The sequence below is a fragment of the Lacerta agilis genome, chromosome 3 (genome assembly GCF_009819535.1).
Source record: "Lacerta agilis isolate rLacAgi1 chromosome 3, rLacAgi1.pri, whole genome shotgun sequence".
In the NCBI taxonomy this organism is placed as follows: Eukaryota; Metazoa; Chordata; class Lepidosauria; order Squamata; family Lacertidae; genus Lacerta; species Lacerta agilis.
Genome location: NC_046314.1, coordinates 1,552,196 through 1,578,327, shown reverse-complemented (window position 1 = coordinate 1,578,327; position 26,132 = coordinate 1,552,196). Strand labels below are relative to the sequence as shown.

General features: G+C 40.3%; 2 protein-coding genes across 7 annotated transcripts in view; one reads left to right on the top strand and one right to left on the bottom strand.

The window, feature by feature from the left end:
• Positions 1-26,132, top strand: part of RUNX2 (RUNX family transcription factor 2) — a 178,747-nt gene that overhangs the window by 9,623 nt on the left and 142,992 nt on the right. The window lies entirely within an intron of this gene.
• SUPT3H (SPT3 homolog, SAGA and STAGA complex component) overlaps positions 1-26,132 on the bottom strand; it is a 231,597-nt gene that overhangs the window by 166,893 nt on the left and 38,572 nt on the right. For all 3 annotated transcript variants that reach the window (XM_033145597.1, XM_033145596.1, XM_033145595.1), the window contains exon 2: positions 22,369-22,472. In XM_033145597.1, coding sequence (XP_033001488.1) covers positions 22,369-22,472 — 104 coding nt within the window. The remainder of the gene's footprint in view (positions 1-22,368; positions 22,473-26,132) is intronic.

Here is a 26,132-nt window from a genome sequence, read left to right as displayed (position 1 = left end):
GGTGCACAACAATGAAATGATCTATACATATGCTGCACCAAATAATAATTTATTCATTTAGAAGACATGTTTCAGCAAAAAGTTCACAAAGTGTCCTTTCTTCTGAGAAACTCCTTTTCATGATACACAGAATAATCGGAGAACCACTACAAGACTGCTTCTTTAGGATATCAAAGGTGCTTCCCAGGTTAGCACTGGAGAAACAGAAGTTCAACAATGTACAATGTGGACTATAAAAGCAGCCTTGTGAGACACACAGGTAGCAAGTGTTGGCCCTGTATTTATTTCCCAAACTAATCAGTGCTATTTGCTTCCCTGAAGTAAAATTTCACTAAATTATATTTACAAAAGGATCCTATAGCTTCCCAGCTTTGCTGCAAGCAATATTAGGATTCAATTCAAACGACCTTTTGACTCAAGAACTGCAGCCACTACAACAGTGAAGGCCTTCTTTAAAATGACCAGGGCTCACTCAGGGAGCCTAACTTTTCATGCCTTAGCAGAACTTCCCTCCTCCTCCTCCTCCCTAAGGAGTTTTCAGTGACGGCACTCAGTTCATTTCACTTCTTTCTAATTCACTCCTATTCAGTGCCTGAGCTCAGGATGGCATACAGAATTTGTTGTTACTGTTGTTGTCATTTAGATCATGTCACGCTGTGACCCTGTAACCTTTTCCTATCTAACCCTAAACTGCAAAATTAGAAACATAAAAAACCCAAGACAAGCAGGGATGTTTATTGACATTTTATTATTTAAAACATGCTTCATACAGTTATTTAGCAAAGAAGGGAATACTAAACCAAAAAAGCTCAGTTTTCAGACTCCAAAAATCCATAAGGAATTATAAATTAAAGTGACTGATTAATCCAGTCAAAGAAGTGCTTATTTTAGAAAGTTCATAAATTGTTCACAAAACCTGAACATATGAATCATTGCAATAATAATTTCCTGTAAAAAGTGTCACTGTGTCTGTTATAAAAATAATACATGAAATGGATTTTCTAATGATGTTCTGCATAATGAGAAGAATATCTTAAGTTTGTGTACTGTATATAAAACATTTTTCATTCATTTCTAATGGTACAAACAAAGAAGCATTAAATATATTTTTGGTAAACGTTAGACCGAGCCTGCAATCCTACAGATCCTTCCCCTTTAATTCAGTGGGTCTTACTTCTGAGTAAACATACATAAGGTTGGTCTGTGATAGCATTAATTCCCTGTTTATTTTAAGGCAAATTTGCAGTGCACACACAGACACTGATAGTTCTCTATGCTTACACGGATGAAACATTCCAATTCTGAATAAAGTTATCCCTTGACTTTCTTTTTAGAAACAGAGATATTATAGTGGCTTATTCGAAGCTTGCAAAGTAATATTTTCTCTTTTACCTTTCTTTTCCATATGCATCTAAAAAGCAACTCCCATTAATTTTTCTCCACCTCCTTCAACTTTAGCACACTTACTTTTAAAATATGTGAGCCTAAAATGGATTTTAAAAGAGATGGAAGGGGAAAAGAGAGGCTCAGTTGTAAAACACTAGTACAATCAAGGCAGTAATCAATGAATTATGACCTGGCTATAATACAATATATAGTGGTACTATCTGAATAAATGTACGTAACTCTATGACAGCAGACAAACGCTGCAGCCACTCAATACAGCACAAAGGAAATGTGTCAATACTGCCTTAATACTGCCTGTATATTACAGAAAAACAAGTCAGTAAAAATGTAAACACCATTTACAGAGCTCACAAGACATACTAGACAAACTGCTGTCGGGTGGCAGTTATATTTACTCAGGCAAAAGATGAAAAATAATTTTATCGATTAATAGCTTTCTGGCTCTGATAAAATGAAACAAAATCTGTTTCCAGGATTCTCACCATCTCTAAACTGTTTTAAAAGATTCTTTTCCCGCTTGTCCTCCTGCCCCCATCCCCTTTCTCTCCTTCACATACCTGGTTCTTATCAACTACTGAAGCATCTTCATCCTCCTGGATGCTAAAATTCCTATTCAACTTATAGCAAGCACAGTACAATTTACATACATCTATGCAAGTCTTGAAGATAATGTTGTTAGTTGCCTGTGTGATCTGATATTTTCAGTCTGATGATACCATCCAGAAGAAATACAGGATTTCTGCATACAGTAGCACGCCTTGAGCAAACCCTTTCTGCTGCACCATAATGATGCGATCCAAAAACTCAAGGGTACCTTAAACAACAGGCTACCTGTTCTAGCCATGCTCAGGAATGTGGCGAAATCATTTTTATTGATTTAACCTTTACAGGAATGCTACATATCCTCAGAGTAAAACATTTCTAATGTATTTATAATATGATACAACTTTGAGAAGTTTAAATTAAAAAAGAAGAGAAAAAAGATCTGACAGCCTAAGACAGCCCCCCCACACTTCAAGATTATGTTCACTTTCCCAATAAATTGATAAAACAAGTTTTCACATTTTTTAAGCCTACATTTAGCTGCACTGGAGGGACACAGGAAAGTAATTCACCAAATGCTATTTGTACACAAGTACCACTTAGCTGAAAGCTAGAGTAGGGACAGTGATTGGTAGATTAAGCACATAGGTAGAACTCAAAATGCATTCACAACTTGTGACCCCAAGTCAATGCATTTTGGGCAAGTCCTTAAGAACCTGGCAAGTGAAGCAAGGGGAGATGCTATCCTTCAGAGTTGTCATGCATGGCATCCTACATGCCCCCTCAGCAGAAAGAGGGCTTCCCCCCCCCTCTCTCTCCTCTCCCCGTGAGGCCCCTGCACCCCTGGAATTGTCTTGGAAATGAGGTCCATTTCTGAACGCCTCAAATTTTATGACGTTTGAAAGACAGGCTAAACAAGGCAAGGGTGGTAATAAGCCAAGTATTCAGTTGATCGGTTTGTCAGTGAGCATGTATCTAAATTTCCTAAATTGTGACAATAAGAAGAGACAATAAAAACATAACTGAGAGCCAAACTAGGCACAGCGACATTCAGCAACTGCATGAATCGTTTTTAAAAATGAACTACAGGTGTAGGGAGAGTGATCTGGGGCAAAGGAGCCTTTATGCTTTTGTCCCTTCAAGGAATCCGTATTTACCTGATCAGGCCTGACGCATCTGCAATTTGCACTGCTGCAGGAGCTCCCATTTCCTCCAGTGGGAACCTTTTCCAATGCAAACAGCACATTGGGGATCAATATCACAGTAGGAGAGGAAGGGTTATGCCAAAGATGGGGAAACTGCAGCCCTCACTGGTGGTGATGCTGGCTGTGGCTGATAGGGCAATATCTGGAGGGCCACAGGTTCTCCATCTGTGCTCTGTATAGCACTTCCACTCCCATGCACAACAGATGGCAGACAAGTCACTGATACACTTTTAGTTGGCACATCTAGAATGAGGCTCCATGTTGTCTTGCACAAGAAGTGGGAGTTCTCATGCTCCCACTTATTGAAGCAGGGCAGCAAAAAATTCCCCGAAAATATACTCTAGAGGAAGAAGTCTAATCTTTGGAAACAAGTCCACTGAAATTAATGGGACTTACCCTCTAGGCCAGGGGTTGTCAACCTGTTCCCTACCGCCCACTAGTGGGCGTTTCAGGATTCTAGGCGGGCAGTGAGGGGTTCTATGGCACAAGCTGAATCCTCCATCTAGCACTGGTGGGCGGTAAAGAAATTTTACCATCAGGAAAGATGCATTAGTGGGCAGTAGGCATAAAAAAAGGTTGACTACCCCTGCTCTAGGCAATTCTAAAATTGAGTTGCATATACTAGCAAAACTTTCTCTGAAATATATTCTGGAGTGGATGCGACACACCTTAGTAGTTAAGATCAACAATTATCTGCATGTACAAGTGGGGCAGGAGCTGTCAGTTAGATAAGAGGGAATGCTTTCCTAAATCCTAATAAATTATAGCACAAGAAACATGAGATACACAAAGGCCAGAACCCTTGCAAGAACATAGAAGCCTAGCCTGGGAGTGGGATTTGTGTTGAGGGCATGGGTCTCCTAGCATGAATTCTCCATTCCTTGTTATTGAAGCTACCAACATGAGTTGGACCAAACTGCGGGAGGCAGTGGAAGACAGAAGTGCCTGGCGTGCTCTGGTCCATGGGGTCACGAAGAGTCGGACACAACTAAACGACTAAACAACAACAAATCCCCGCCCCTAGAATCTTCCACCACTGTTTTCCTTCTCTCCCCTCAACATTTCATGCCTCCTGGAGGGGAATGACCAAGCCCAGTCCTTAAAGGCTTACAGGTATTTTGGAACAAAATAGGAAATTCTTTCCAGTAGCACCTTAGAGACCAACTGAGTTTGTTCTTGGTATGAGCTTTCGTGTGCATGCACACTTCTTCAGATACACTGAAACAGAAGTCACCAGATCCTTAAATATAGTGAGGGAGTGGGGAGGGGTATTGCTTGGAAGGGTGGTGGGAATGGGTGATCAGCTGATAAGTGTGGAAAACCTGTTGACGACTCTAAACGGCTGCAATTAGTCTTGCAGGGAAAGGCAAGGGGTGAGATGGCTAAAGATAGCTTTGTTATGTATAATGAGATAAGAATCCAATGTCTTTGTTCAAACCAGGTTTCTCCATGGTTTTAAGTTTGGTGATTAGTTGCAATTCAGCCACTTCTCTTTCCAGTCTTTTTCTGAAATTTCTTTGTATTAAGACAGCTACTTTGAGATCTTTTATAGAATGTCCTGGGAGATTGAAGTGTTCTCCTACTGGTTTCTCTGTCTTGTGATTCCTGATATCAGATTTATGTATCAGGTATTTTGGGTTCCCCTTTTCATTCTGTTCTATGAGGTCTCATCTGCATCTGAAAAAAGTATAGTCCAGTTTGGCACCTTAATAAGAACTACCTATTGGTCTCTTAGCAGACTATGACTATCTTGGATAGTCGAAACAAAATAAAAAAAAAAATCCTTCCAGTAGCACCTTAAAGACCAACTAAGTTAGTTCTTGGTATGAGCTTTCGTGTGCATGCACACTTCTTTAGATACACTGAAACAGAAGTCACCAGACCCTTACATATAGTGAGAGAGTGGGGAAGGGTATTATTCAGAAGGGTGGTGGGAATCTGCTGACGACTGTTAACGACTGCAATTGGCCTTGCAAGAAAAAGCAAGGGGTGAGAAGGCTAAAAATAGCTTTGTCATGTATGAGATAAGAATCCAATGTCTCTATTCCCACCACCCTTGTGAGTAATACCCCTCCCCACTCCCTCACTATATATAAGGGTCTGGTGACTTCTGTTTCAGTGTTATCTGAAGAAGTGTGCATGCACACGAAAGCTCATACCAAGAACAAACTTAGTTGGTTTCTAAGGTGCTACTGGAAGGATTTTTTTAAAAAAATTGTTTTGTTTCGACTATGGCAGACCAACACGGCTACTTACCTGTAACTGTATCTTGGATAGGAGTGTGGAGTGCCCATCTCCCCCAGCGACTGCCTATCTCGTCAAAGGGAATCTGCCTCAATCTTGGCTGTGGGTCTTTACACTGACATATTATCTTACTGCCAGTAATTAACACAGATCACAAAGTTACCCCAACACTGCTTTGTACCATTTTTTTGTTTTTTGTTTTGCTGATTCAGCCACCCTGTGTATGAGAAGGTTAGCAAAGCTGGATTTTAAATCAACAGGTATTCCTGTATTCGTGTTCATGCTCCAAATAGTCAATGTACAGCAAATCTGTTTACCAAGATACAGTAAAATTTACATATGGAAAGTTACTAGGTAGATATGGTACACGAAGAAGGCTTAATTCTCGTGCTGGATGTGGTTGTGCTACCAAAACACATTTCAGGGAGGTGGGACTGCCCTCGACAATATCTGCCAATGATGTGAAAGTTAATGATGTGTCTGTGCTAGGAAGGATGGTGCAGTGCTGACCAAGGATATTCCAAACTCACTCGCTTAACAATGCAGTTGTAAGGTTGCAGTTAATGCTTTGGCTACCCAGGGATCTGTGTGTTTGACATCAGCTGTGTTGCAATGGCACTGTGTAAATCAAGCCCATGTTTTGCATGTGGACCCAGGTTTGAAATCCAGGACAGACATGTGGGCAGTTTGAAAAAGTTTCTTGAATCTTTAATTTGTGGTCTTGCCACTGTTATGTTGTTTGATTCACTGGGATATTATGGGAATGAACTGTGTGCGTGTTGCTGTTGCTGCTATTACATTTATTACCCACTCTTCACCAGCAGGTCCCAGGTCAGGTTAGAACAGCAGTTCCCAAACTTCTTGAGACACAGAGCACTTTTCAGGCGAGAAATTCATCACGGAGTACTATCGCTGCCCTTATGCCAAAGGCACCTATTCCTTTTTCTTTTCCGGTCTCTTCGTGGAGCACTTGGAGATGCTCCGTGGAGAACAGTTTGGGAACCGCTGGGTTAGAACATTTTGAAATTCAGTATTAAAAACAAAGCATTGCCACAGGAACAGGGTCACTGAATATCACTTTGCATCCTAAAAACTCTATGTAAATGATCAGTGGTACCAATTTACTGTTACATTAGAGCATGGGTCGGCAAACTAAGGCCCAGGGGCCGGATCCGGCCCAATCGCCTTCTAACTGCGGCCCGCGGACGGTGTTTTTACATGAGTAGAATGCGTCCTTTTATAAAAAATGCATCTCTGGGTTATTTGTGGGGCCTGCCTGGTGTTTTTACATGAGTAGAATGTGTGCTTTTATTTAAAATGCATCTCTGGGTTATTTGTGGGGCATAGGAATTCATTCATTTCCCCCCCAAAAAATATATACTCCGGCCCCCCACAAGGTCTGAGGGACAGTGGACTGCCCCCTGCTGAAAAAGTTTGCTAACCCCTGTGTTAGAGTAATTGTCAAATTGCAAAGCTCTCCAGTGGAATGGGACCACCCCCAGGCATGATTATCATTTCTGTTTAATGGACCCTCAAGGCATGCATATCTCCTTTTTTTTAGTGTGTGTGTGGGGGGGGGGGGGAGTAAATACAGTTCTCCATTTTTTTCTCCGCATAGAAAACTAGGTATAACAGGAAGAAAGCATAGATTTCTGGCCAGCAGGGTAGTTTCCTATGAGCTAATGCAAACATGCCCTCAACCCATTGTTAAGAGATGTTGAGCAGGCCATCAGGCCCCATGCTGTCCTCCTCCCCTCCTCGTAAGACAGTAAGGAAATAACCAATACATTATGAATGCCAAAGAAATAAAACTATTGCAGAGATTAGCCATACTGTACTGTAAAAAGATACCAAGTGTTCTTGATACCTGTCTGTTAGCATTTTTATAAAACATCACAGTTGCATAGGAAAATGCCAGGTGCAATTGAGAGTTTTATGTAAAGTCCTCATCTCCACTCCGAGAATATTCTTGACAGCACTGCATCAAAGAGTCATATTACAAGAATTACGAGAAAGAAAAACAGAAAAGGGCAGCTTACAATAGCAATATGAAAGGCCACTACTCTTACAAAAACATCTGAGAGTTATAGCTCAAAATTTCGTTTAAAATATTTCTACAATTTAAGATGTTCCCGGTCATAAGACTAAGGGATTGAAAAGTGCAGGGTTTTGAAGATAAACAAGGAAAGAAGACAAACCTCAAACTTATCCTAATTCAGCATATAAACCATAGCTGTGATGCAGAGATGCCCTTGCACCAACCACCAATTTCTGCTTCAGGCAGGACTTTTCATGCAAAGCTCCTCTAACATGCACCAGATTCTTGGGGGACTGAGCTCTGGCCTTTGGATCCCAGACTTCCAGCTATGGCCTTGATGGAGAGGTACAAGTGTACCACATTTGTGTATCTGAAGTGTTTCTGGGATATTTGTTTGTTTCCACCTGCCCAATTCTTACAACCCCCTCAGCTCCAGGTGTTGATGTTGTTTCTAAGAGCCTCAAAATTGAATATGGACATTTTATTTTTATTTCTGTAACAATGTAAAAGTCACCCTTCTAACCTTCAGCCTGTGAATCTTGAGTGAATCTTGGCCCATAAAGCCATTTTCCCCAAACCATGGCAATCCACCCATCAACTGTGATGCCAAGTTTAATCTTAAAGTTGCTGTGTGATCCTGTTCCTAGGAGGCAACAGGATTTCACACTTAAGGCAGCAGGATTTAACCCCCACTCATCAGCAGATCCTTCCCAGAACCTTCCCTGCCCCTTCACCATGAGCTCATTTGGTTCTCCCTAAAACTACAGAAATTAAATTTATATTCCATTTCAACTTCTGTAACTTTTTAATTTTGAGACGAGAATATTTACAAATGTTTCATTGTATCAAAAAAATGTATTTTCATAAAACTAGATTTTAAAAACAAAAACCAACTAACAAAACCTGTGGAATTTTTGTTTTTTAAAGGATTTTCAATGGTTTCTACAGCTTTAGAGGATGTTTGCAGGCTTTTTCAATGGTGTTCACAATATACACAATTTCACTTAAACGTGTGGTGCCTCGGAACATAACCCCCACGTAAATGGGTTGTTGCCTGTATTTAGGTGAGCTGCTTAGTTAAACTGAGGTCCCAATAAAAGTCATGAGTTAGTTCCCATTGATTTTAGTGGGAACTAATTACAACTAACTTAGTCTGGGTTCAATGCTATATGCTTTCCAATGGAACATAAATGAGCATGTTAATTGAAACTTTATAGAGCTAATGTATTTCAAAAATCCTACCTGGAATGTATTGGAAAATTCATAAACAAACATAACAAGTTACCCAATCATTCAGGTGATTATGCCTATAGATGAGCAGCAAGGCAGGAGACCAAGGCCAGAAAAAATCACGGTGCAATCACAGTAGGGCACTCTGTCCCTTGTCTCCATTAAAGGCATGCAGCAATTAACAAGCTAGAACAGAGGTCCCCAAACTAAGGTCCGGGGGCTAGATGCAGCCCAATCGCCTTCTAAATCCGGCCCGCGGACAGTCCGGGAATCAGTGTGTTTTTACATGAGTAGAATGTGTCCTTTTATTTTAAATGCATCTCTGGGTTATTTCTGGGGCATAGGAATTCGTTCATTCCCCCCCCCCAAATATAGTCCGGCCCCCCACAAGGTCTGAGGGACAGTGCACTGGCCCCCTGCTGAAAAGTTTGCTGACCCCTGAGCTAGAATCTATCTCAAAGCATTGCTGCAGCAATCACATGGAACTGAGAGGACTGGCATTCAAGAAAGAAGGTCAGGTCAAAATTAAACATATTAGGAGCATTAGGTACTATACAACTGAGGGCCCTTCAATGGACACCTTGGTCAACCAGCAGAAGGATAATGAAGAACACTCTCAACAAATGCCTTGTCTCCTCTTATAATCTTCACTGATGCCACAGGATTCCTGGTCAACTTGTTATAATGCTCAGCTTTTTTACAGTTTAAATCTGTTGCCACCATTTTCTGATAAATCTGCTGTGCTGCAGGTTCTCACCATTCAACTGTCCTATAAACCGCTCTTTGCCTTCTTCATGGCCCATCCCACTCTACTAAACCTCTTTTTGAAACTCAATGGGCAGGAGTCATTTATTTAGTCAAGAAAAACTTTCTAACCTTCATGGCTGTCGCCCCCCCCCCCCAAAAAAAAACCAAAATGGCAGCAATACTACAGAACTGAGAACCTCTAGATGAAGCCCAAATTCATTGCCTTTTTCAGTGCCAAAAGTTGAGTGAAGTTATTTATGTTGAACAATGAGCTATTTCTGAATACTGCTGAAAGGGTGCAAACTATTAAATATAGATTATTGTACTTATCATGGATGGCAGCATGAAAGTTATGTTAATCAACAGCAGCACTACAATATACTTCTACTCAGTAGTACCCTTCCAAGATAAACACTTCCAGAATGTTCCAAAATGTTTCATCTTTCTCCATATTTCATGTATTAGAAACCCTTTAGCATTTTAATTTGCCTCCCCATGAGATTTTCCAATTTGATGACATTATTATGGGAATCTGGACACATTCTTGTTGCAACTTCCACCTCTTGCATGCAGTGCTTCCAAAATACAGTGGCACCAGGCATTGAGAAAAATCTCAGTGGCTCAAGTGAAGACATCACACCTGAGGAAAGGGATCACAACTCATTAAAGCACATGTGTCGCACACACAAGGTCCCACACACAAATGCATTACTTCAATTCAGTAACTCCAACTACAGTTTAACAAAAAAATAAGCAGCACCAGTTTTACTTCTGACCCAGATTCTGCTCATGATACGATTGTGGGTGAAAGTCAATTCAGTTCACATTTAAAGGCGAATTTACCATATTTTTCTGTCTATAAGACACCCCCATGTATAAGATGCCCCCTATTTTGGGGGGCTCAGATTTAGGAAAATGGGGGAGATGGCCCAGAGTATAAGACGCCCCCAAATTTTTGACATTATTTTTAAGGGAGGGGGGAACCTAGTCTTATATACGGAAAAATACGGTAATTAACTTTGCCCTTTCCAAAATAATATGAGAATTAAAACACAGCCATCCTAGAAAATTCTCACTTATCCAAATTTTGTGATGTAGTGCACCAACGAACTGTGTACAAAAATGCATTATATCAGGAGAAGTTGCTTCCAAAAAGGTGTACATCAATCAAAACTACAAACAAAAATCTGTTCATTAGGAAAAATTCACACTAAAATGCTGAAGAACTTTCATGAGGATTTTTATAATTATTGCCAATTGCTACAGAAACATGGCGAGGTTAAGATTGGAAAAGTGTGAAACAGAAAGATTCTTCTAGCCCTGGCTCAGGGCATGTGCATGTATCCTTAGTGCCCATCCAATTTCTTTTAAGACAAGCTGCTAATGCCCTCTTAATACTTCCACCATCAAACAAGGGGACCCAGAGAAACACATTTATTGCCTGCCCACAACGCCCTTTGTTAGGGACTGGCCAGTGCCTCTTTCAGAAGAGTTTTTATTTCAGCTGGCTTGTGGGGTTCAGACTAAGCATTCAGTTGTGAAGGAGATGTTAGTGCATACTTTATTTGGTTTTATGTCTAGTTTGTTTCATAGGCATGGTAGAGCCATAAATCCTCATTACAGCAGATCACGTGACTTACAGCCTCACTGCAGTAGCTTATAGAGCCCTATCACTGAGATACCAATGTGATTATTTAAGTACAAATAGTTCAGACTAACAAGGATACCAGACTTTTCAACACATTTTCACGAAAGAAGAGCAATGCCTTGTAACACCAACAAAAATATCAGCGTGCATAAGTGTGCTTGCCTTGACCTGGCAACTTACTCAAAGGGGTGACTTCGTCAAATTGCTATGCCTCGGCTTCAGTTCCAATCTGCAAAATGGGAAACTAAATTATCTGCCTCGTGGAGCTGTGATTAAATATATTAGATAAGATGTAAAGCACTCTGGGCACCCGAAGAGCTATAGAAGGTTGGCATTTGGTATAATCGTTAACTTGTGCATTGAGCTATTTAAAGCCAAAGAAGTACATTGTATTCTGAAACCAAAGCCAGCCTGTTACTCACAAGTGCAAAGTTGCATGATTCTATTACCACACTTCTGACTGTGCATTCAACTCAGTCTAACAAATACAAATTGATTCATAACTAATTATGTTACGAGAAGATTTAGTTCTCAAGTTTTGTTCTGTACAGCACTTCAAAGTGTTTTTTACCAATGACTCTGAATCATGACCAGGGGGAGACAACGGAACATCTGTTAACAATACAGGATTGACTCAACAAAAGAATGATTATTTAAGGGTCCCATCCATGAACAACCCTTGAAGACTATGGGTCAGCACTATTTTCCCTTACTGAAACCTATTTTTAGAACTAGAAAGGCAGTGACTCTCCCCCACTCTGTCTAAGAGGGGGTGGCAGAATGACTGAAAATGATAACTATATAGGTATTTTTTAAAAAATAAATCACATGATCTGGAAGAAAAGCAGACAGCCCCAAAAGAAGTTAGAGATGAACACTATCACTCAGAAGAGAGCACTTCCAGGCCTATCGGTAGGCAAAGTGAGGTGGCTAGCCCAGCAGGTGGCATTGAGTGCTATGAATGGGCAATGATACTCTATTTGTTATTTCACTTTGAATGCCAGTAGAAAAGAGATGCACTTTTGGGATTTGCTGCCTCATAACTTGACTTGCCTAGGATACTATGTGCCATGGCTGGTGAGGGGGGTGTCAACTGCTGCTCCCCCTTATACAACAAAAGGGAGAGAACAGTAGGCAGGCGCCTTTGCCTGTATGCAATGTCATGGTTTGGTGTAAACTTTTACTTTAAAAAAAATAAAAAACACCAAGAGGGAGAAAAATTACTGCAACAACATGAGTGAAAATAACCGCTCACCAGTCCCATTGGTGGGCAGCTTGTGGCCCAGCGTGTGCCCACCGTCTTCCTCCGGCAGCCACACCGCTCCGCCGGCCGTTGCCTCCCTGCTGCCAACGATCCAAGAGGCTCCTTTGCCTGCGTTTAAATTAGCCTATCCTCGGGGCAGGGCAAAGGGGAGCAGACCCGGAGTTAGCAGCCTTCACTTCAGTCCGCCCGTAAAGGGTAAGAAGGGGCCGGCGCAGAGGCCAGCAGTGCAGTTGGCTCCAGAGCGTCTTCAGCATAATTGTGATTAGTAAAGTATTTTTTGCATTTATGCCCATTTCCCCAAGAAGTTCAGGGTAATACACATTATTAGTCTCTCCCCCATTTTTATTTTCACAAGTGGCCAGAGACCATCTTGGCTGTGAGTCTGGGAAGAGCCGCTCCCTGCCTTGCAGGCCTTTTCCCACCTGGCCTGGGAGGGCGGGGCCTGGACTGACTCCAGCTGCAAAAGCTAAGGCTGCTGAACAGACACCTGGGCTGGGGTATTGTTTAGTGTAAGGTTACCAGATTTTTTTCGATGAATCCGGGGAAACTTTTTAACTTCAGTAGGAATGATAGGATTTTGTATCGGGACTGATTTGTAAATCTGGGGACTGTCCCCGGGAAACAGGGACATCTGGTAACCTAAATTTAGTGCCGGGGGGGGGGGGGGGGGCTGAAACAATCCAGGGGGTGGTAGTAGCCTCAGGTGCACTTGGGGGCATTGAATAAAAATAAGGCGGCAGCGAAAGAATAAAGAAAGATGAGAAGAGAGTAACATTTTGAAAAACCATTCATACATGTTCCATCTCTTGTGTAATGATGCTTACTGCCAGGTTGGGCACTAATGCAGGATGGCGACAATGCCTCCCCTGGATCCGGCGGTTGTGCTGGAGGCGAGGGTTTTACCTGGGCTTAGGTAAGCCCTTGTCAGCTTCACTTCCCAGGCCTGGAAAGTTGATCACAGCTTGCTTTCCTGTTTGGCCAATGGCGCACAAGCTGCGGCGCTGGCCCTGCCCCCGGGGTGGACTGGACTGCAAATAGCTAATCGCGGTGATTTAAGAATGCTGCAGACAAAAATAGAGCCAAATAATAAATACTCTAAGAAACTGATAGCAACAGACCAGGTTCACCCTTCTCATTAGGATTATTTTTAGCGTTAATCATAATTTTTATTTTAATATTATCCTTCATTATCTGTTACTATGGTTGATTTTAATAAATAATGTTATAATTTCAAGCTTCAAGGTGTCTTATTTACTGTGTTGTAGTACAGAGGTAATAATATAGAGACATGAGAAAAGGCACATTTGTCACTGCATCTGTCTGTTCACTTAAAGAAGGTAGATTTCTCAGGGGCACTGGGAATTTTTTCCTGAAAAGGGGGTGGTAGGCCAAATAAGTTTGAGAGCCTCTGGTTTAGGGGTAGGGGTTGTTGCTGTTAACATTTGGTATCTTCATTTTGGATTTTATGAATTGTGTGGAAATAGTTGAGTTTGGATGTATGCTTTTGGTGTTTATTGTTTATTGACTATTTTTGTTATGCTTGCAGTATGTGTGTGTGTGTGTTGTGTGTGTGTGTATACATATATATATATATACATATATACATATATATATATATGCATGCATGCTGTGGGCCGCCTTGAGCATGGTTTTAATTTGGGAAAGCTGGTATGCAACTGCAGGCAGTCCCCAATTTCCGAAAATTGCCTGCAGGTGTACAGAGGCAAAATGGGTTGTCTGCAATACAGGGCTAATATTGACACGGACTTTTACATATTAATAAATTTATAAAAAGGAAGCACTCCAAATATCTGAAATACACCATATAACTACTAAGTATTTGTTGTTGTTGTTCAGTCGTTCCCGACTCTTCGTGACCCCATGGACCAGAGCACGCCAGGCACCCCTATCCTCCACTGCCTCCCGCAGTTTGGTCAAACTCATGCCAGTCGCTTCGAGAACACTGTCCAACCATCTCGTCCTCTGTTGTCCCCTTCTCCTTGCGCCCTCCATCTTTCCCAACATCAGGGTCTTTTCCAGGGAGTCTTCTCTTCTCATGAGGTGGCCAAAGTATTGGAGCCTCAACTTCAGGATCTGCCCTTCCAGTGAGCACTCAGGGCTGATTTCTTTAAGGATGGATATGTTTGATCTTTTTGCAGTCCATGGGACTTTCAAGAGTCTCCTCTAGCACCATAATTCAAAAGCATCAATTCTTCGGCGATCAGCCTTCTTTATGGTCCAGCTCTCACTACTAAGTATGCATGTTTTTAAATAATGAATTCCAGTATGGGCATCTGAGGGAGGGCTGAGGGAACCCTCTGAACAACCATTTTGATTTTATTTCTCTTTGAAGAAACTCTAGCCAGTCAGGAGCCTCTCAGAAATGCACTGAAATGCACTGGTGGTTACTAACACAATCCTATTCAGTTTATTCAGAAGTAAGCATTGTCTTCTGTGAGGCTTGTTCCTGAGAGCAAGCACAGGGCTAAAGCCTTTTGTGGTGCCTAAAAATGTTAGTTTTTTTCACAACTCATTCACTGTTTGTTTGTTTGTGCGTGTGTATGTGGTTTTTTTTAAAAAACAGAACTCAGAGCGCATTGGTGAATGAGCAGAGATCTGGGTTTCTATTCATTGCTGAGGAGGTATGACTTACCTCTGTGTACACTCATGACAGCAAGCATTGGACTAAAGCTCTGTTAGGGGCTATGTATTAATAAAATTGCAAATTTGAAGTGTCCACTGTTTCTGTGAAACAAAGGAGGTTAGAAAAAGAACCAGAACGAGTGGAGGCGACACAAATTTCGTTCTACCAGGGAAGCAACTCTAAACCAAAGTAAGCCACATCTCAGTTGAGTTAGCTGCTATCTGTAAAAGTTCAACATCCACAGTATGTTTGCAAAGAAGGAGGTTGGAGAGAAAAACAAAATTTGCCATCACCTCAACAGGTCTGGTGAGCTTGCATGAATGTGCATGTAAAATTGTTTGCCTGTTCTGATAGACCCTAGTTGATGTTATGGGGAATTCCAAGCAAATTTACTCCCTGACCCCATGTCTCTTATAAGCACAAGAAAAAGGTTGTAAACAACTCATTCAGACTTTAAGTTATTTTTGCACAATGCAGTCTCAGCAAAGCTTCTGGGTTCAAACATGGTAAACAAGGACAGAATGGAATGGAGAAATCCTGTACAACCTCAAATTACAGTCTGGTTAACCAACACTCTCATGGGCAAGATCATTACTGCCATTTCCTTCCAACGTTATCCAAAATTAACTCAAGAGAGAGAGGGAGATGATGTTACTGATGGACATAACAAAAATGACATGCAGATTTCAACGGTTTTAATTTTAGGAAGCATAATGAGGAAATAGCAAAGCTAAAGCACAGAAGGTCACATCCAAGCTAGAAGATGGGTTGTCAGTGGTCCGGGGTTGGTTTTCATACATTTTCAGTACATTTTGCTCCACGATCAAGCTATTTTCTGGGTAATCTGCACAATAAAGTCATAAATGCTCCACAACACCTAGTCATAAATGCTCCACAACAGGCATGGAAAATATGCATATTGATATGACTGAGGCACTGCATACAAATTTTGGAAGAAATCTCTCTGAATTTCACAGGGTTTCTCTCCTCACTATGAGTAAAACTTAAGCCAAACCTATCTCAGCTTAACTAGAATTCTATCTGGTAACCATGTGGGTCAGAACTGGTTCCACATCCAACCCAATGGCTACCCCTACTTTAGAAGGTTAAAAGGACCAAGCTATTCCTGAAGATGCTGGGAAGTCACTCACCACAAAGAGAATGTCAGAAAATTGATGACTAACTCCAGAATCTTCATTCAGTTTTGGTTAGATTTCTTTTTTTACACTGGATGGGGGACTTGAACATTTCACTTTACCAAAATGTTTAATGCACAAAGATCAATCAATGATAAAAATCAAACCAATAATTTAAACTCTTATTTAAAACAGCAGGTAGTACTAGGGAATAATTAAAAGCCTGCAAGAGAAAAAGGCAGAAGTTGCTATAAGCAAATACTTAGTACTACACAATATTTTTTGAAAGGCACAAGTAATATTTGCTGTGTGCCTGTGCTGTTCTTATTTGGTGTAATCTACCCTTGTTCCTTTCCTTCAGTTATTGTGACGTCTTGGATGTGTTAGTATAATGTTTGCTCCCATGTTTGTGCATTCCTTGGCATCAAAAACTGTTCTAGCAGTTGATAATGTTTCTTCTGTTTTGGATGTTATTGCCTCTTCTGGCTTAATCCCCCAGTAGAAATTACTGAAACCCAAGCCCCTCATTTTGGAAGTTCTTTTATTCCTTTTGACAAAACACTGAGATTCTTAGGTTAGAGATCTCAGCATATGTAAATACTTTAAGGAAAAAAACTGTTTTAATCATCACAAGCACATAAAGAACTAACATTTTAAAACATATTAATCCTATGTTAAATTGACTATATTAGCCTCTGTCCATCTCCAATTGATTTTAATGCACAGTATATATTTTAAAGCAGCAACAAAATGCAGTACATTACATCTGGATTTCAACTTTTTATAACATAAAATGCAGTTGACACAAATATGGTAACTATAATAGTTCCCCAACTATAATAACAGTTCCCCATTCTCTTTCTCTTGTCATTAAGCAACTTCAGTCTAACCCAGCCTTTCTCAGCCTCAGGTTCCCAAGGTGTTCTTGAGCTACAGTTCACATCATCCCTTGAGAAAGGCTGGTCTAACCCATGGGTGAGAAACCTCAGACCAACTGCAGTCTGACTCCAGGCCTTTCTCTAGCCCTTTAACTCACCCCAGGCCATAACCCTCACATCCTCCTCAGGGGCTTCTGCCTGGCTGGAATGTGTCAGTCCACATACATCAAGGTGGGGGTAACTGATGTGTGTGCCCACATTTGTATAGAAACCTCTGACTGAGTTGTTGCCTACAGGTGAGAGTTGGTCTGCCCACTTTTTCCTCTGTTCCTGCCCACCATTGCCATGAGCCCCATGGAAGATGCCCTCTGCCTGGAAAAAAAAATCCCACCCTGGCCATGACTTAACAGCCACATGCCCTTGTTCAGCTGTTCCTTCCAGGTGCAGAAAAATTAATGTGCACATAGATGTTTGCTACTTAGAAGAGCTTTTCTGTTCACTTCAATTAATGGGCAGCTCCACAGGAGCAAAAGGATGCCTGCAGCAAAGGACATACACACCCCCGCACCTCCATGTCTACAAAGGGCTCTGTACTGTGGGTACAATTTAAAAAGTTGTAGGAATATTAGCATAGTAGGATGAAGATATGTTGTGGCTTCATCCTGATGATTCTAATATAATCATACAATCAGCTTGATGAAAACACAAAATACTCTCATTATATTTGCCATTTCCTTAATGTGATGTTTCAACACGGAAATACGGTACAATCTGAAATAAGACTAAAAACCTGGAGCCTCTTAACACAGTAGAATCAAATATGGCTTGAGTTTTAATTTACTAATATCCACAGATTTTGCCTGTAGTACACAGTGTTTTGACAATTAATGACAACTGAAGACTAATCATTAAATTGTAATTCTAGTAGATGCCTGCCAAAATTATACTGCAAAACAAGAGGGAGAGAATCAGAAAAGTCACTTGAACTTCTTTATTTGGTTTCATCATTCAATGCACATTTTATCCCACAGAACAAATAGTAGTGGGGGGAGATTTTCATCATCAAACCAGCACAAGTTAAAGTACATCTTCCAAACTGCTGCAGTCCCAAATGGATCACCCCCAGTTGCTATTAAAATTTATTTTAAAAAAGCATGAAATCCAGTCACAGATATTTTGCTGCCTTTTGTCCTTGATAGGTTACTGCAGCCATGGAGCCAAATATTTAGCTCACAGAATCACAGAACTGTATAGTTGGAAGGGACCCCAGGGTCATCTAGTCCAACCCCCTGCAATGCAAGAATCTCAGCTAAAGAATCCATGACATAGAACCTCTGCTCAAAAACCTCCAGGGAAAGTTTTTAAGGTCCACCACTTCTTAAGGGAGTGTTCCATTGTCGAACAGCTCCTGCTGTCAGAAAGTTCTTCCTGGTGTTCAGTTGGAATCTCCTTTCTTGTAACATTTCGCGTGTATTACTGGCAGGCCAGGTGTCCCTCATATCAAGAAGCCAAGACCAAACCTTGGCTTCCCAGTTGTGATTTGTTTGGAGAAACAAGCCCCGAGTGCTGGTTCAGACATGACGCTAGCTAAGCCAGCTGCTCTGTGGTTTGGTCCCTCTTCAACTAAGAGAGAATTGAAGTAGCAGAGTTTGACCTGCATTCACCAGCTTGAAGCTTGTGCACAATATGGTTAATCAAACCCTACTTTGATGTCCAAACCCGGCTGTAAGTAATTAAGTAACGGGGTGGTTAGCAGGTCTGGCAAGCAACAGGCCAAAAATGAACTGGTGGTCAATCGTATGTGAACAAGATCAAAATTAGTTCTATACAGAACAATATTGCTTCCTAATGATGCAAAGATGGAGGAAGGTTTCAGTGCAATCAATATACCTCCAAAAATGCATTTTAGAAGTAGCCTGTAAATTACATGTTGGGGTTTTTTTTAAAAAAAGTTCCTGGAGGATTCTAGATAAGTTCTTGTGGCAGAAGCCAAAGGAAACAATTTTAATATTTATGTCCACAGTCTATTCCTGACATGTAATTATTTTCTGCTAATAATATTTTTTTTTCAAGAAAAATGCACACAAATAAACCTACTGGAAGAATTCCACCAGCTCCAGTGAAGTCAACAGAAGAGTTGGTGAAATGTATCTCAGAATCAAAGTCTACTTGTTTGGATTGCTTTTAAAAGTAGAAACGGCACTAGGTCCAAAACAGTATGAAGATGTCTAGGTCTTCACTTACATAGCCAATAATAACTTCTGCATTGACAGGAATTGTGTGTATACTGGCGGGGAGGAGAGTTAAGAAAGTGCTTAATCAGGAAATCAGCAATTATATAAAAATCAAAGCTTCTTTGCTACTTGCCCAAAGAATCAAGTTGGCTTACAATAGCTCACTAGACTCATGTCCTTCCTTTGATTTCCAAGCCCAAGTAATGTTCTGTTATATTTCCTTCCAGTCTGAATATCAAAATATGAATTATTCAATTTAGATAAACGCTTTTAGGAAAACAAACTTTAAAAAGTCCAAGAATTGCCAAGGGAAAGGAAACCTAAGATAAAAAATGTATTTGAAATGAAACATAATTGTATAATTTCCAAGCAAGGCATCAGAGCCTCATTTAGTCACAGCAACTTCATGAGTGAATCCTAGAGTTTCCCATTGACATATTTTTTCTAACATGGCACTGATTAACTTCTACCATGCTAATAGTGTTTGGGTTTCCCATATAACTGGATATTTATGTGCAGGCTACTGAATATCTGGGGAAATGGGTGTTTGGATCACAGTCCTTTACATACAGGTCAGTCACAAAAAGGTTTTTTTAAAAAAAAAACAACTTGGAACTTCTAACTTATGGAACCCCATCATGAGCTTTTCTCTGTGCTACTACTATACATGACGTGTTTTTGGTGCACTCTGAAACCCTCTACTGCAGGGGTGGCCAACTTCCAAGAGACTGCGATCTACTCACAGAATTAAAAACTGGCAGTGATCCACCACCCTTTATCAGGGTTTCAGGTCAAAGTTGTTGAGCTTTTTTGGGGGAAGGGAAAAGCTCCGTTTTTAGGGGGTTCGGGAAGCATAAGTTGCTTAGCTTTGGGACCTGTTGGACACCCCTGCTTTACTGCTTAGTACAGGGGTCAGCAAACTTTTTCAGCAGAGGGCCGGTCCACTGTCCCTCAGACCTTGTGGGGGGCCGGACTATATTTTGGGGGGGAAATAATGAACGAATTCCTATGCCCCACAAATAACCCAGAGATGCATTTTAAATAAAAGCACACATTCTACTCATGTAAAAACACGCTGATTCCCAGACCGTTCGCGGGCCGGATTTAGAAGGCGGTTGGGCCGCATCCAGCCCGCGGGCCTTAGTTTGGGGACCCCGGCGTAGTATTTTAAAAATTGTTGTGCAGATACGCCCCCTGTAGTAAACAGCCAAGAATAAGCCAGTGTGCAAGCATTCTAATGCACAAAGAGGATCCTCTTTCGTGTGATTTTTGGGAACAATTCCACCTGCTTTGGTACTGCATAGGTATTGCCACTGCACACAGGGTGGCGTAAACCCACAGTTGCAGCAAATAGTAATATCTGTACGTGCCAGGTGTTCAAGGTCGGTATAATTTCTGTCTACTGGGATAGGAAACATTAACCTCTCGAGACTAAGAAATATGTAACAAGGAATAAAGATATGGATGGCAATACAATCCCACCACCCAAAAAAGAAGATCCACCGGACAAGAGCCAAGTACACTTCACTTCTAAGTAACTAGCCAGGGAGGGAGCAATCACCCATTCATTGTTCTGTGCAATACCACTGGCCTTTGCCCCCACGGAAACCAAACTATTACTGAGAGAACAGCAGCAACCTATTTTTCCAAAGCTTGATACTAGCAGCAGTGGTTTAAATTCACCATCTTCTGCCTTCTAGCACTAAAAAGGCAGAAAGCTAAGTGCAGTCAGAACATTGCACCCTGTTCTTCCTTCCAAAAGTAAATCCAAAAGGCTATCTATACCAAAAAAGTGTGTGTGTTGAATAACTAGAGACTCAGTCACATTTGGGTGATATCTCCAGGTGCCTGTTCTCAGCCCCTAAATATGACAATGTGTCAGTTGGCATTATATCTATTTATAACACCACCACTTTCAAAGCTAATTTAGTTCTGAGGCTAACAAATCAGCAGTCCAAGTGGTCCAAACTGTATTTACATGAGTAATTCTGACATAACCGAACTTTTTACTGAAAAAGAATAGACTTTGAAAGGTTATAATTATTATCTGCTTCTTTGAAGACAGATGCTGTTCTTTAGAATGACAAGAAGACATTTGTCCCAGCTTTAAAAGTGGATTCAATTCTTTTCCAGCAGATGGGTGTAAAAATTCTTTAAGCATATCAGCTCATTACTATACAAAATCAAACACCACCACTGATGTACAGCACTCCTAAGAGCAGCAAATTATGTAGGTGAATGGCCAATTACTATCACTAAAGAGTTAGGGAGGGTACATTCATAATAAAACTAAACAAATGCAATACAAAAATGTACCTGTCCTGCTCTCCATCTGCAGTTCTGAGAGAAGAGTAAAATCTTAAGTCTTATGCTGAACATTCTCTTTTAACTCCTTGATAAATCAGAAATAATGATCCATAGAGAAAGAACTCATTAGCTTGAGTTCTCTCCACTTTCTGCAGACCAATACATCTTGGATTTATATAAAAGAAAATATGGCATGTGCTGGCAGGTCAGCCTCCCTGATTAATAGGTTGCCTTCCACTAAATCAAGATTTGTAGCCTGGCCCATTGTAGAAGGCAACTAATCAAGCTTTAAGTATGGAATCCTCCCAATTATGGAATTTTAAAAATATGAAGCCAATGACTTTATGAAAATCTAGGTATTCTGAGATAAAACAACAACAGTGTTCCAGTCTTGTCACAAATTAGAACTGCATCACTATGTCATTTTACAGTCAATTTCTGTTCTTTGTAAGAAATTATTCTTGTTGTCAAGAGCAAAGACTAATCAGTTCCAAATGGTCCACAAGTTAATTCTGTCACAAACAGCATTATTTCATTATTTCATCGCAAAATACCACTGTGCATCATGAAAAAGCAACTGTAAAATATAATACACTTTTTAAAAGAAAGAAAAGTAATTTAACAAACAGAAAATATTCCTTCCAATCCTAGGATCAAGCACCCTATAATATACAGTGAAAAATATATAGCACACCCTATATTTCCTATATGTAAGTTTATTTTAGCTACATGTGTTTTCAAATCCAACAACAAGAGTACCTGCTAAGTTACTTAATAAATTCTGCTTCCCAGTTATGTGGAATTATGAATGTAATAAGATATGGAAACAAAAGGGATACTTACATCATACTTTGCAGTTCAGGAGTAAAGTTTGTTGATTTCCCAGTCCCTCTTCCGCTGCCTGATGGAGCAATAGTCGACATTGGACTAGATCCAGTACCACTCATCTGAGTAAACAAAGAAAACCACAATGTTTGCAGGTATACAAGAGCAAACACCACATAATGAAAAATAGCAAATCAAAACCCATGAACAATGTGTGCATGCTTAAAAATACCAAGTTAGTGCTGTTCCATTCAAACATTCACAATGCCTTATTCAGCATAACTAAAAATTACTATTTTTTACCCTTCCCCAGGCAACCGAAGCAACATAGCTGACTAAAGTATGCAAGCGCCATTAGTAATAGTAGTAATTAAGGTGAATGACAGAATTCAACTAAAATGTTAAATGTTATTGCTTATTTTGAAATTACTAATTTGTTTATTTAAACACCACCTAACTGTAATTGTCTCTAAGCTGTTTACAAAGATACAATACAAATAAATAAAAATCAGTTACCGTAAAACTATAAAATCAAACTTCACTTAAAATGCCTGCTGGTATAAAAGCCTTCTGTAGGCAGCTGAAGTTCAATAGAGAGGGGACCAGCCTGCCCTCAACTGGAAGGAAGTTTCATAAAACTATAAAGTTACTGGGGGATACAAGCTATGGGGGGACCCCTACTGTGACTCCCCCCCCCCAGGGCCCTGGTGATTGGGCAGGAATATAAAGGATAGTCCTTAAGGTATCTGGGGCCCAAATAATTCTGAATATTCCAGGATCATTATAGAAATCCCATGGAATTGCCACCCCACACTCTGTGGTTTCAACATCACATTTTAGGGTTTTGGCCCAGTTTCCTATTTGATTTACAGAGGGCGAAACAGTCTGTCCCTTGTTTGGTGGCCTTTCTAGAAGAAGCAGATGAGGTAGGAATCAACTGTGCAGGTCTATTGTATTCATCATCTATGCACGTTGTGCCACAGAATATTTTTTAAAGGATCACATGCCATTCATTAGATGTAGACCAGTTAACTTCCATAGCCTAGATAAAGCTACACAACTCATGCTTGCCTTGAAAAGCGTTTCTCGGTTAAAAGAATATCCCTGAGACTTATAAATGGTAAACCATATAATGTTACGGGAGGAAACTGTTTCATCACAACATATGTGTCCCTTATTAATGGAAACTCTACCTCAGTTATGGAGCAACTTTCTAGTTCAGAAGCCCTATCAAATTTGACTATTATCTGTTTCACCTGCTTTTAGAATATGCCATATTTCAAACCCACAATATACACCATAGGACCATAAACTAATCCTCTTTCATATGTAGATTTCTCCTGAGCATAACATGAGCATTTGTGCTCCCTTTCAGAACAGCCTCTGCAGTTAACTGAAACATCATGTTTCAATTTACATATTTTCTTATTACGCTTTTGATACATATCCTGCATCGTGTGAAATTAGGACTATATTCTACAGCATCTATTACCTCTTTTTTCACTTATGCCCTCCTTTACTTAACATCAGTTGATGGAGTTGACTACATTTCTTCAAAGCTGCCATAAGCACACAACAAAATAAACTTTATATATTGAGAAAAAAGTATCTTGCTCCCCTCACACTTCACTTCAATCTCTGCTCTGAGTTTATTTTGTCTTTTATTTTCTCGCCAAATCCAGCAACTTCTTTCTGCTCAAACAGAGCACCGTAAACTTTATTTACAGTTTCTTGCAATCATATGCATGCTACTGTAAACCATGCAAATCTCATTTATGATTATTAGCAATAAAGGCTTGGTTTGCATAGAAGTGAGCCTTTTTCATCCTGAAACCTGAGTGGTAGTCATACCACTGAGCAATTAAGCACCAATTCTCCAAAGCAGGAGAACTTGAGGGATAATATATGTCATTCATGTTTCATTGGATAATGTCAATAGTATCTGATCCATTTGTGCTAGCTTTTTTCATTCTTACTTGAACTTCAAAACTGTTTCCCTATTTTGTCTGATAGACAGAGAGAAGTATTGAATTCCATCAGATTTTCTATTCTATGTGTTCATTTTCAATCCAGTTTTGTGCAGTGATTAGAGCACTGGAATAGGACCTGGGAGACCAGGGTTCAAATCCCCCCTCAGAGCTTCACTTTTGCCCCAGGCACAGGTCTGTGTTTAAAAGCTTTGTTTCTAAGAATTTGTGGGCTTTTTGCCCAGAGCTTTCCCCACAAAAACCAACTCTCTGTGCTCAATCAGAACAAACATCAGTTCAGGTTTTCCATGGATTGCCATTTGCTCTGACTGAGCTTTAAAGAGCGGGTTTTCTCAGGGAAAGCTCTGGAGCAGAAAAAAGCAAGGGCGCTTGGACAAGGATCTTTAAAAGTGGGTCGTGCCTGGAAAGAACTGTCCCACACTTTCCAAATCTGCCTCAATCACAGGGTCTGGATTACCGTAGATTAGTTTTTTTCTGCAGTAATTCCTCAAAACCTGCCTAGAAGATTTACACACATAAGTGATGCAGGAAGACCAAGCACTGAGCTCATTCTCTCAAAAGATATGGAAAAGGTTTTGTGGTTTCTACAGAATCCTGACACTGAAGCTTTTTCCTCCTATTTCCTCTGACCTGATGTCATGCATACCTCTTGAACCAAAGGGAAATAAGTCGTGAAACCACTTTGCTTCTAAAGTTTTTCCCCCAGAAACTGAGTAGAGAATCATCAGTAGTTGACATCTGATATAATTTGATATTATCACCTGGATCTTTTGTGTGTAGATACATATCCTGTTCAGAAAGGTCAATTATTTTTAAGATTATTACATTCACTAACCTGTTTAACATCTAACACTACATCACTGTGAATACTTATCTCTGCATATAGTGAATTATCCTTAAATATGGCAAAGCGGAGTAAACCTCCTGCATGTTCACCAAGCTGCTGCCAAATTACTTTGTACTTTGTAGCCACCGGTAACCAAAATGATCACATTCTCACTCAAATATGGCTCTTAGGCTATCTAAATTATTTTGGAAAGTTATAGAAAGATGGTTTCCCTTGTACGACTCTCCCTAATAGAAAGCAGTTCCCTAATTTTAGTGTTTAAGCAAGTAGCAGTCTGAAATGGTTTGATGAGCTCTATTTAAAAAAAAAATTAAACAAGTTCAGACTGCTTCATTGCTTGGAACTTCCTTCCTCATCCCACTCAAAAATATATCCACCTAGTAAAACATTTTTCAAGTTTTCTGCATAGTATCTGCATACATACAGTGCATCACCATTCAATGCTGAAACTATTTTTTAGAAGAATGCAACCTTCCCGTTCCCGTCACAAACTGCTTTTCTCTTCCATGTCCTTTATGTTAACTTTTCTGACCGTGTGTGTGTTGTGTGTGTGTGTGTCTTTATTGCAGTTTATGCAGATTCTCTCAAATCTAACACTGTTTTTCTTACCATCCAAATATGGAATCCTGTCTTCAAACTGAGTGACAATAGAACTTGCTGCTACCTCACTGTTCCTCACAACCTTCTGTGGCTTACGTTTAGCTTTAAGCTCAGTTCATATGTAATAAATCCCTTCGTTTTATCTACCTCTTCAGTCCTACACACCGATTTAAAATATTCCTCTGACAAAAGTAAAGTGTGTCCAATATACCTGTTCTTATGCTGAGCATTCTCAAACATCTAAAAATGCCTGTTTTTATGTTGTGATAACCCTTGGCAGAGTGCGCTAGTTTATTTTTGAAATGTTCAGCTCCACAGTCATTAACAGAACCAAACACACTTTTGTG